Source organism: Salvelinus sp. IW2-2015, linkage group LG3 (genome assembly GCF_002910315.2).
Source record: "Salvelinus sp. IW2-2015 linkage group LG3, ASM291031v2, whole genome shotgun sequence".
Classification (NCBI taxonomy): domain Eukaryota; kingdom Metazoa; phylum Chordata; class Actinopteri; order Salmoniformes; family Salmonidae; genus Salvelinus; species Salvelinus sp. IW2-2015.
This window is the reverse complement of record NC_036840.1, coordinates 34196720-34208093: the sequence shown is the minus strand read 5'-3', so window position 1 is coordinate 34208093 and position 11374 is coordinate 34196720. Positions and strand designations below refer to the sequence as shown.

Sequence of the window (11374 nt, the reverse complement as noted above, 5' to 3'; positions counted from 1 at the left end):
CCCACACATTTTTTGTCTGCTGCTACTCTCAGTTTATTATCTATGCATAGTCACTTTACCTCTACCTACATGTACATATTACCTCAATTACCTCGACTAACCTGTGCCCCTGCACATTGACTCTGTACCGGTACCCCCTGTATATAGCCTTGTTTATTTTATTGTTGCTCTTTAAGTATTTGTTATTTTTCTAAATATATATATATATATGTATTATTTTTACTTCAGTCAAGTTTATTATAATTTTTTTGGGGGAGGGGGGTATTTTCCTTAAAACTGCATTGTTGGTTACTGCAGGGCTCGTAAGTAAGCATTTCACTGTAAGGTGAATACCTGTTGTATTCGGAGCATGTGACTAATAAAGTTGGATATGATTTGACTTACGTTCTACTCTACTTTGATGTATGTTACAGTTTCGTGAGAAATACCTTACTCTACCATGTTTCAATAACTCCGTTTCAACGCCAATTTTGTATTCTGATTGTATTCMATTGGTATTCAGCATTACAGACTATCGAATGGAAGTTGCTATCCTGAACTTCAGAATGTACTCCAATGAATGAGGACCTCTTTCTGTGGTCTATGAAATATTAAACTTGCCGGACAGAGCTCCAGCGCACCACTATTSCCCTGATACGCACATGCTTTTGGAGATGGCCAACTTGCTCAGGTAACCAGGAATATACGTATGGCGAAGCCAACTGTTGCTGACATCACCGTTTCGCGGTATATAAATCTTGTGCGTCCATCCACTCAATGACCAGATGGCCCTCCTATTGCGTCATCAGCTGATTAGTGATAGATGCGCCAGAGCATGGCGGAAGGCAGGCAGAGTAGCTGACCAGATCTGTCCCTATGGGGCTTACATCATCAAGGAGGCGCCCCTTAACAACACCTAGCAACACAACCCCACTGTGTCTGAGTGGCCCTGAACACACAGAAGGGCCCATGAGCGATCCCCTTACAGGGCGGCATTTCACTGCGTTCTGTCTGTGGCACAGAAAGTCATAAAGATATTTACAAAAATAACATCTCTGTAGTCAGTGGCACATCTATCCCCTGTGAGTGATCACCGCCCGGCCTCACAGGCAAGGCCTTTGGCTGGCTGCAGTCTGTGGCACAGAGATGAATAAATATCTCTGTGATCTCTATGGTCAGTGGCATCAGATAACCTCCGGGTTTTAACAGCAGCATGCCATGAAGCAGGCCTCTAGTGAGAGGTGACCGGATGGATCAGCGATTGAACACGAAGAGGCCCCCTTAGAGCTCCACACTGAGCCCCAGTCTGGTTGTGATCAACACATTCCGTTAATATGCAATAAGGAGCCGACCCTGCCAGCTATGATGACACACAAACACTGCAGCCTGGGTATTGGGGACTGGTGTTGCCTAATAAGATAAGATGAGTATTTTATCATTTATCTTTTGAACACTGCGTTGCTGGGAAAGKGCTCCCAAGTAAGCATTTCACGGTAAAGTGTACAASTGTTGTATTTGACACGTGAAAAATAACATTTGATTTGATAAACAATTCCTAGGTATTGGGGACGGGTGTTGCCTAATACAGTGAGATTGTTGTGGGAGAGTTTGTATGAATCATTTCCCACCCCTGTGGGTTTTGATTGATGCATTCTAAACGGTGTGTTTGTTGCAGAGCTGTGATATTCCTACGTTCACACACCCTCCCGCCTCTCCTGTCAGCGTTGAAGGGCGTCTTAAGATGTTTATTTAAACACCCAATAGGGCCTCTTCAACTTAGTGCTGCTCCCATATACTCTCTGTGCACTAGGAATCAATTTCAAACTGAGATTTCTGCATGTCTCCTAAAACATACAGGATTACATTATGAAGTGATTGGACCATGAACCATTAAATCACAAGACATGAACATCGATAGAACCCTTACCATAACATTTTAATTAACAATTACTTAAAACCTAACGGGTAACAAACATTTTAAAAAGCATTTCACAGTCCTTAGATCAGAAGGCACATCTTAGATTGATTTCATTGTCTGTCATTTCTGATAGTCTGTCATTTACAAGTGCAAGCCATCCTTTGAATGGGGACTGCAGTTACTGTCAAAGTTGCTAGAGGGTGCATTGACTTCAAACTGTAAATGTTGGTATTGTCCCATCATGGCTATTAAGGAAGTCCATAGACAGCTAAGGCCGGGCCTGTAACAAGAAGGAGTGGGGCGTGCTGAACACTTACAGTATGTGACATGGGACTGGGGAGCGATTGAAAGATCACTAGTTCACTGAAAAGGCCAACGGTAAAGTCAATCGGGAGCCTGTGACCCCCATTACAGTCCTTGTAGTCTGTAATACATCTTACATCTACACTCAAACCTACATGAGGAGCATGGGTGAGTTGACTAGGAGAGTTAGTTAAATTGGAGTTGAATGGAAGGAACCCTCCCCTTAGACAGACAGACATTCCATGGAATTACTAAGAGTTCTGTGGTCTATATGAAACAAAAGGCACTTCATTGAATCAGGAGTCATGACACTAACACATTTTCTGGAAAAGTCATTGCTACGTACTATACATTTACAAAAACAATCAATCAAACACATATATACACGCGTACTGTATAAAACTAATTTGGTCTGTGGTGTGAATTGATTTGTTCCGGTACTTAAAAAAAGCAGAAGCATAAAAGTAATATCCGAGTGATTGCTTTTTCTCAACAGCGTCATGACAGTCAACAGCGTCATGACAGTCTTGCTTGTATAGTTTGGTTCAACTGCTGAAATGTCTGTTGTCCTGCAAAGGAGCGTGAATCACAACCGCCTTCATTCACCAACTTCTGAGGTAAATAAGAACCTGCTTCTTTGACAAAGTTGACAAAAATAGTAATTTGTGACACCACACTTTGGGGAATGAGCTCAAAACCTGAGCGTTTCTTTGAAAGATGCAGACACCCAGATTTCATGGACAACAAAAAATGCTAGAAGCTACAGTATAGTTCTTTGGCTTAGGTTTTCAGATGGCACTGCTGATACATTAACAGTGTATTCCCACAGCATCTGTAACTATAACCAGATGACGTATTCAACAACAATCCCAATAGATGGTTTCTATTATGACCCTATAGTGCAATCATATAGGGATCATATACCTTGTCCTGTGAGATCTGCGTAAGCAACAATATTGTCAAATCACCCCAAGAAAAGGATCAGTTTTTTTGTTGTTGTATTGCTTCCTGTTTCTTCTCTTTTCTCTTTCAACCGATATTCCACAGAAACATCCAAGTGTTTCACAGAGTCGCATACAGTAAAACAACCACCCAAGTCCTCTCTTACCTTCTTCATATCCTCTCCTCTTATTTATAAAAACAGTTTATTTATCTACAAGTCTTTCCTCATTTCGTCTGTTTAAACATGTGACTGCATCCCCTTGCTGGGATTGAGCGCGCCCTGCTTGTCGTGCGCCCCAGAGATCCAATGGTAGCAGTCGGTGGCGGACTTGTTGCGTGGTGTGACAGCGCAGCGGGTGCAGTAGACGATGCCCAGTGCCACCATCACCACGATGAAGATACAAAGGGGCACCAGGAGGCCTACCAGCAGCCAGTTGGCACCATCCTGCTTCTGGCTACTTCTCATCCTCCTGGGAGGCTCCCTCTCATCCTCCCCTCCACCATCCAATACGTCCTCCTGGGGCGGCTCCCTCTCATCCTCCCCTCCACCTCCACCTCCAATACGTCCTCCTGGGCGGCTCCCTCTCATCCTCCTCCCTCCACCTCCACTACGTCCTCCTGGGCGGCCCCCTCTCATCCTCCCCCTCCACCTCCACCACGTCCTCCTGGGGCGGCCCCCCCTCTATCCTCCCCCTCCACCTCCACCACGTCCTCCTGGGGCAGCCCCCCTCATCCTCCCCTCCACCTACCACCACGTCCTCCTGGGGCGGCCCCTCTCATCCTCCCCTCCACCTCACCACGTCCTCCTGGCGGCCCCCTCTCATCCTCCCCCTCCACCTCCACCACATCCTCCTGGGCAGCCCCTCTCATCCTTCCCTCCACCTCCACCACTCCTCTGGGGCGGCCCCCTCTCATCCTCTCCCTCCACCTCCAATACGTCCTCCTGGGGCGGCCCCCTTTCATCCTCCCCCTCCACCTCCACCACGTCCTCCGGGGGTGGCTCCCTCTCATCCTCCCTCTCCACCTCCACCACGTCCTTCTGGGGCGGCCCCCTCTCATCCTCCACCTCCACCACGTCCTCCTGGGGCGGCCCCCTCTCATCCTCCCTCTCCACCTCCACCACGCCCTGGTCGGGTGTGAGGGGGGTTTGAGGAGCCAGGGGAGAAGGCAGGGAGGGGATGTGCTGGCCTGGGTCCTGGTCCATCTCTGGGGGGGATGTCACCCACACATCGTCAATTACCCCCACTTCTTCATTCTCATCAGCTTCATCATAGTTGGATGCGGGGACATACTGGTCAGTGATTGGCTCCTGCCATGTGGTAAGTCCTTGGTCCTGGCTGGTGGGGGTGGAACTGATCCAGAACCAGTTCCAGGCCCCTCCCGAGATAGTGGAGGTGGGGAGGACTGAGGGACTGGTAGTGGTTTCCTCATCCTCCTCAAACCAATACCTGTCAGAGGTGGGAGTTGGGGTGGGGATTGTGTCGGATGTGGGGCTGGGAGAGAGACTGGGTGTGGGTTTCAACTCTGGCTGGACCTTGGCTGGAACATTCCAATTCATGATGTCCCAGCCAGGTGTATACTCCTCCTCTTCTTCCTCCTCCTCCTCTTCTTCCTCCTCCTCCTCGGTCTCTTCCGTGGGGGGGGGCAGGAATGGGTTGTGGTTTAGGACTGGCTCCTCCTGGGGTGCACTGGTGACCCAGATGATGTCACTTTCCAGCCTGGGAGGGTCTGTGAGCCAGTCCAGGGACTCTTCCTCCTCCAGGGGCCAGTCGGTGTAGGTCTGCTGGGGGTCCCACTTGGAACCGGGTTGGCGGGTGACCCAGGGGTACGAGGGCGTGACTGTGGTGGGTGAGTCCTCCCCTATCTTCCTGCAGGAGAATTGGTCAGAGAGTAGCTCGTAGCCCACCTCGCAGTAACACTCGAAGCCCCCCTCGTAGTTCACACACATCTGCTGACATGTCCCAGGGATCTGACACTCGTCGGTGTCCTGGCAGTGGGAGGGGTCCTCKGGCAGGGGGGAGAAGCCCAGGTGGCAGTGGCAGATGTGGGAGCCAGGCGTGTTCTCGCAGGCGTGCTCACAGGGGTCCTCCATGCACTCATCCACGTCCTCGCAGTCGCCCTCCTGGTCCGGCCGGTAGCCCTGGCGGCAGCGACACTCGAAGGTTCCCGGGGCGTTGACGCACAGCTGCTCGCAGGGACTCTGCAGGCACTCATCTACATCCAGGCAACCACGCTCATCCGGGGCCAGCATGTAGCCTTCGGGGCAGGCACAGCGGTAGCCGTCCGACAGCGGAAGGCATTCGAACTCGCAGGGGGCACTGTGGCACCGGTCGACAGCAACACATGTCTGCCCGTCGTCACCGAGCTGAAAGCCGTCCGAGCACTCACAGTAGTAGTGTTCCCTGGCCTCCTGGCAGAAATGCTCACAGCCTCCATTGTCCCGATCACACCAGCTCTTCTCTGTGGTGTCGGAGCAGAGGGGCGTCTCCCTGGACCACCCCACAGTGCCATCCTCCCTCAGCATACACAGCACTGACTGCTCCTCCTCTGTGCCCCCCGGGCAGGGCACCGTGGCTACAGATCCAAAGGGCACGTGGGTAAGGAGGCTACTGAGGAGACTGAAGGGGGTACTATAGAGGGCATTGCCGCCCCCCTCGCTCCAAATAGCCGGGCACATGCCCTTGTAGGTGTAGTGGCACAAGTAGCCATCCACGGGCACCGAACACGAGCCGTCCAGCCATTTAAAATTATCATGCTGCTCGTGGACGGCTGTGCCATAGGTCATAACCACACAGCGCGGGGCCGAACAGGTACTGGGTGAGTCGTCCCTCAGCCAGTTGGTGTACTGGGTATCCTGGTCACCCGTAATCCAGGAGAACCCACGGAGAGGGCGAGAGGCGGTACACTGGCGAGGCTGTCTCTGGAGACCAATCCACACCCGGACCTTGGTTCTGGGGCCCCGTAGCTCTACGCTGGAGAAGAGAGCAGCGATAGTGTCAGCCCCCTCTTGGAGTTTGACTGTGGCCAGGTTGCCTCCCTTCTCCTTGCAACTCCTCCAGGAGTCCAGGAAGGTCTTGCGCTGAAAGTAGACCACGAAGCAGCCGTCCTCGTTGCACAGAGCGTCCCTCTCCTGTAGCTCCTGGCCCCATACAGGGGGACTATAGTAGAGGAGACCCAGTAGTGAGACAACTACAGCAGCAGCACAGCACACTGGGGAGCCCATTGTTAGTTCACTCTCCACAACTCACTTTTCAAATCCTCGCCTTTTCTTCTTCTTCTTTTTTCTCTTTCTCCTCTTCAACTTTTTTTACTATTTGTGTCTTGTTTTTTTTCTTCCCATCCAAACTTTTCTCTCTTCATCTGCACTTTACCTCTCCAAACCTCTCTCTCTCTCTCCAACTACCTCAGTCTTCCCTGCTAACAGAGTTCTGTGCCGGTGTTGAGTGCTTGCAGATTGTCTCTAGATTTCAGAGAGGGAGTGGGAAGAGAGAGAGAGGGAGGGAGAGAGATGGTGCGAGAGAAGGGGAGGGAGGGAGAGCAAGAGGGGAATGAGCGAAGGAAAGAGGGAGGGAATTGAAAAAATAATTATATGTTTTTGGAAGAGGCGGGGGGTTCTCAATGTGTGTGTGTGTGTGGTGTGTGTGTGTGTGTGTGTGTGTGTGTGTGTGTGTGTGTGTGTGTGTGTGTGTGTGTGTGTGTGTGTGTGTGTGTGGTGTGTGTGTGGTGGTGTGTGTGTGAGAGAGAGCGAGTGAGATGCCTGTGGTGTCTCGGGAGGGCTGGGGGAGGTGCACTGCACTGTGTATATTTATCTTTCTAAGAGTGTGTCGTAAGGTTTTCATAAGTCAGTTTATGGAAATAGCTTGGGACCCAGCCATACCCCCCATGTCCCCTACCCCCCATATCCCCTACCCTCCAGCAACACACACACAGGCACACAGGCACACACACACACACAGGCACATACAMACACAAACATACACACACAAAAACACACCATCCCACCAGGCCTTCAAGGCAGATATTCAGTTATGACGCTTCAAAATGTTTTTGTTTTCTTCAATAATTCCACAAGCAGGAGAATTATCAGACAAAAACCTGTCTGTGTTCCAATAGCCCACCAGTCTGTTCCCCTTGGTCTCCTTTCAGTCCATAGCTGAAGCTTTCTCTCTTTTCTTTGGTCCGTCTTTCTTATCTCTGTCTTTGCAGAGAGAACATGAACACTTTTTGCTTAACTAGCAAATGTAAGTAACGAAAGGGTTGAATGGATATCTTCAATGGGTGTCTGTTTAASTGAATGATACTTGCGTCTGTTCTTCTTTGTGTGTGTGTGTGTGTGCGTGCGTGCATGTGTGCGTGCATACCCACATGTAAAACATTTTGTAAATACTGCATTCCCCACTCGCCTTTCTGTCCTTTACCAAAGCAACTCACGGAATCAAATTAAGATTCCTTTCGCTCATAAAATGTGACATCCAACACTGACGCTATAGCCTTAAGCAAGAAAAAAGATACCAGCCTATGTTGATTTGATTTGATTTGATATTCAACCATGATAGGCACAATCCTTCCACTCACCTTGCTAATAACGCTCCTTTTGATATGGAAGCAGAGAAAGTGGCCAAGGCCCTGCACAGGAAAGGGCCTCAGGGTTCTGTAATGAAAACAAAGCACGAGTTAATGGAGACTGTGTTTCCAACCAAACTGGGGGGGGGTTGTGCAGGAGCAGTCTAGGGAGGACGCAGCAGTCTGGGAAGGAGGTATCAGTCTGGGGAGGACGTAGCAGTCTGGGAAGGAGGTATCAGTCTGGGGAGGACGTATCAGTCTGGGGAGGAGGTATCAGTCTGGGGAGGACAAACACACACCACACACACACACACAACACAACCCACACACACACACACACACCCACACACACACACACACAACCACACACACAACACACAACACACACACCACACACACACACACACACACACACACACACACACACACCCCCCACACACACAACACACACTGATGTGCACATTCAACCATAAACTCAGCAAAAAAAAGAACGCCTCTTTTGTCAGCCGACATTTTGCTTTTAAGATAATTCGTAAAAATGCAAATGAGATTCAACAGATCTTCAATTGTAAAGGGTTCTACACACTGTTTTTCCCAATGCTTGTTGAGGACCAATAACTCTAATAGATACAGCACCTGTGGAACGGTCCGTTGAGATACTAACCAGGCGATTAGGTCAACAGTTATGAAAACTCTGGAAACCCTTCTTTACTCGACTCTGAATCACCAAAGAAAGATGCCAGGGTCCCTGCTCATCTGCGGAACCTGCCTTAGGCAGCTGCCAAGGAGGGCATGCGGACTGCAGTGTGGCCAGGAAATAAATGCAAATGTACGGTGACAGTGAAGACAGCTATCGACAGCGCTACAGGGAGACAAGGACGGACAGCTGATCGTCTCTAGCAGTGGCAGACCACTGTAACAACACTGACACAGCAGATCGGTACTCCGAACATCACACCTGCGGGACAGATGGCAACCAACTGCCCGGTCACTCACCAGGAACGCAAAAATCCCTCATCAGTGCTCAGACTGTCACACAAAGGCTGAGAGGCGGCTGGAACCTGAGGGCTTGTAGACCTGTTGTCAAGGCGAGGTCCTCACCAGACATCACGGAACAAAGTCGCTATGGGCATAAACCCACCGTCGTGGACCGCACCAGGACTGGCAAAAAGTGCTCTTCACTGACGTGGTCGTCGGTTTTGTCTCACCAGGGTGAGGCAGGATTTGGGCTTATGTGTCGAAGAATGAGCGTTAAACGAACACCGGAGGCTGTACTCTTGGAGCGGGATCGATTTGGGAGGGGAGGGTCCATCATGGTCTGGGGCCGGTTGTGTCCACAGCATCATCCGACTAAGCTGTTGGTCATTGGCAGGCAATCTCAATGCTGTAGCCGTCTACAGAGGAAAGACATCCTCCTGCCCATCATGTGGTCCCTATCCTGCAGGCTCACCCTGAACATAGCCCTCCAGCAGGACAATGCACAGTCAATAACTGCCGTTCTGTGCGTGATTTCCTGCAAGACAGGAATGTCAGTGTTCTGGCATGGCCAGCAAGAGCCCGATCTCGAAGATTCAACTGCAGTACCTATGCAGCTGGTGTGCCACACTGTTACTCATTTGAATTTGACCCCCCCTCGTTCAGGGACATACATTATCAATTTCTGTTAGTTCACATGTCTGGTGGAACTTGTCTTCAGTTTAATGTCTCAGTTGTTGATCTTGTTTATGTTCATACAAATATTTACAAATGTTAAGTTTACTGAACAATAAACGCATTTGACAGTGAGAAGGATCGTTTCTTTTTTGTTCTGAGTTGTGTACTGCTAAATATATGCAACAACACACACATACACAATACTCATAACCTAAATACACTGTAGCTATTCAACTATTTCTCACACGATCTCCTTGTTCTCTCGCCATTCAACACCTCCTATCTTCCCAGTCCTAAAGGTTATGCTTCTTTTATAGATAACAATACATTATCAGTGGTTAACGAAATTAATTGTATCCAGCAGAGTAAGAATCGTCTGTCGCATTCTCCATTCTGAATGACCTATAAAAAAAAAAATAATAATAACGTTATTGTGTCGTGAGATGTCACACGTGACTGATTCATCTCATCATATGGTTTGGCGTCAGACTCGGCTCAATGTCTATAATTAGTAGATCTTGTGATAAGTCCTGATTGGGAAGGGTTTTTAGAGTTTGGTATTCCTAGCCTATTGAGGGACCTAAAGGTAGTGTTACGATGCACTTGTTTGCAGACACCCTATTGAGGAGTATTTTAAAGAAGGAACTAGCGAGGGCAGGAGGACTATTAGACGGGCAGGGGGCTATTAGAGGGGCAGGAGGGACGTTAGAGGGCAGCGGGGACTATGGGGCAGGGGAACCTATTAGCAGGGCAGAAGAGCTTTTAGAGGGCAGGAGGGACTATTAAGAGGGCAGGAGAGACTGTTAGAAGGGCAGGAGGACACTATTATACGGGCACGGAGGGACTATTAGAGGGCAGGAGAGAGTATTAGGAGGGCAGGAGGGACTATTAGACATAGGGAGCTATAGGGCACGGGGCTATTAGAGGGCAGGAGAGACTATTAGAGGGCAAGGAGGTATAGAGGCTATAGGGAGAGCACTGAGTACCGGGGAGAGACTATTAGAGGGCCAGGAGAGAACTATAGAGAGGCAGGAGGACTATTAGGGAAGGCAAGGGAGAAGAACTATTAGAGGGCAGGAGGGACTATTAGCAAGGGCAGGACGACTGTATAAGCGGGCAGGAGAGAACTTAGCAGGGCAGGACATATGAGGCAGAGACCTGTTAGAGGGCAGGAGGCTGAGGAGGAACTGTTAAGGGCAGAGGATGGAAGGGCAGTGAGAGATGAAGAGGGGGGGGGGTGGGAGGGGAGGGGTGTTAGAGGGGGGGGGAGTTAGTGATCATTAAACACCACCCAACACTTGGAGCCATAAAACTGCCATAAAACTGAGTCTGCTGCCGAGGTCCCCGGTTCAACGTGCTTCACCGCGGGGCCGAACTGGCTCACTGCCTTGTTAGAGTTTCACTGCAGACTGCAGCTCAAGCTGTCGGCGCAGACGTGTTGGAGGAGGGCTCGCCGCACCTCTACCACCTCCCTATACTCACCTCCTAAAAACATGTCTTTTTTCTATGGCTCAGAGGAACCCAGATGTGTGTTTTGCTTTCCGTTCCATCAGAAGTGTACCTTTTATGGCTTTGAGACCCTGACAAGCCTAGACCCAGCTCCTACACCACAATTACCCTAACCCTCAACCCACGGCAATTTCAATATGTCGGAGGAAAACAAGGGCCGTGTGCACGTGTGTGTTTTTATCGTCCCGGTGCATCAGATATGCCCTTTCCTGACTCTTAGCCAAATACCCTTTTCTAGAAGGTGACGAGCTGGTGCGTACCATTTGGCAGAGAGTTTTTTTTTTTATGAGGCTCATAGTGAACTCTTCTACTTCCTCCCCAGACTGCTACTTCATCCCAGACTGATACCTCCTCCCCAGACTGATACCTCCTCCCCAGACTGATACGTCCTCCCCGATACTCCTCAGTATAGACGATCATCCCAGACTGGATACCTACCTCCCCAGACTGAATAACGTCCTCCCCAGACTGATACTCCTCCCCTAACCACTCGAACAGATCCTCTCT

At 49.8% G+C, this 11374-nt stretch overlaps 1 protein-coding gene across 1 annotated transcript; it reads right to left on the bottom strand.

Annotated features, from left to right (window-relative positions):
• Positions 1–1896: 1896 nt before the first annotated feature.
• Positions 1897–6644, bottom strand: LOC111980845 (endosialin-like). The gene is made up of 2 exons (XM_070436288.1): positions 4257–6644; positions 1897–3659 (listed from the first exon to the last, which is right to left on the bottom strand). Exons 1-2 carry the CDS (start codon positions 6363–6365, stop codon positions 3381–3383), a joined length of 2388 nt encoding a protein of 795 aa, XP_070292389.1. The 5' UTR covers positions 6366–6644; the 3' UTR covers positions 1897–3380.
• Between the last annotated feature and the right edge of the window lie 4730 nt (positions 6645–11374).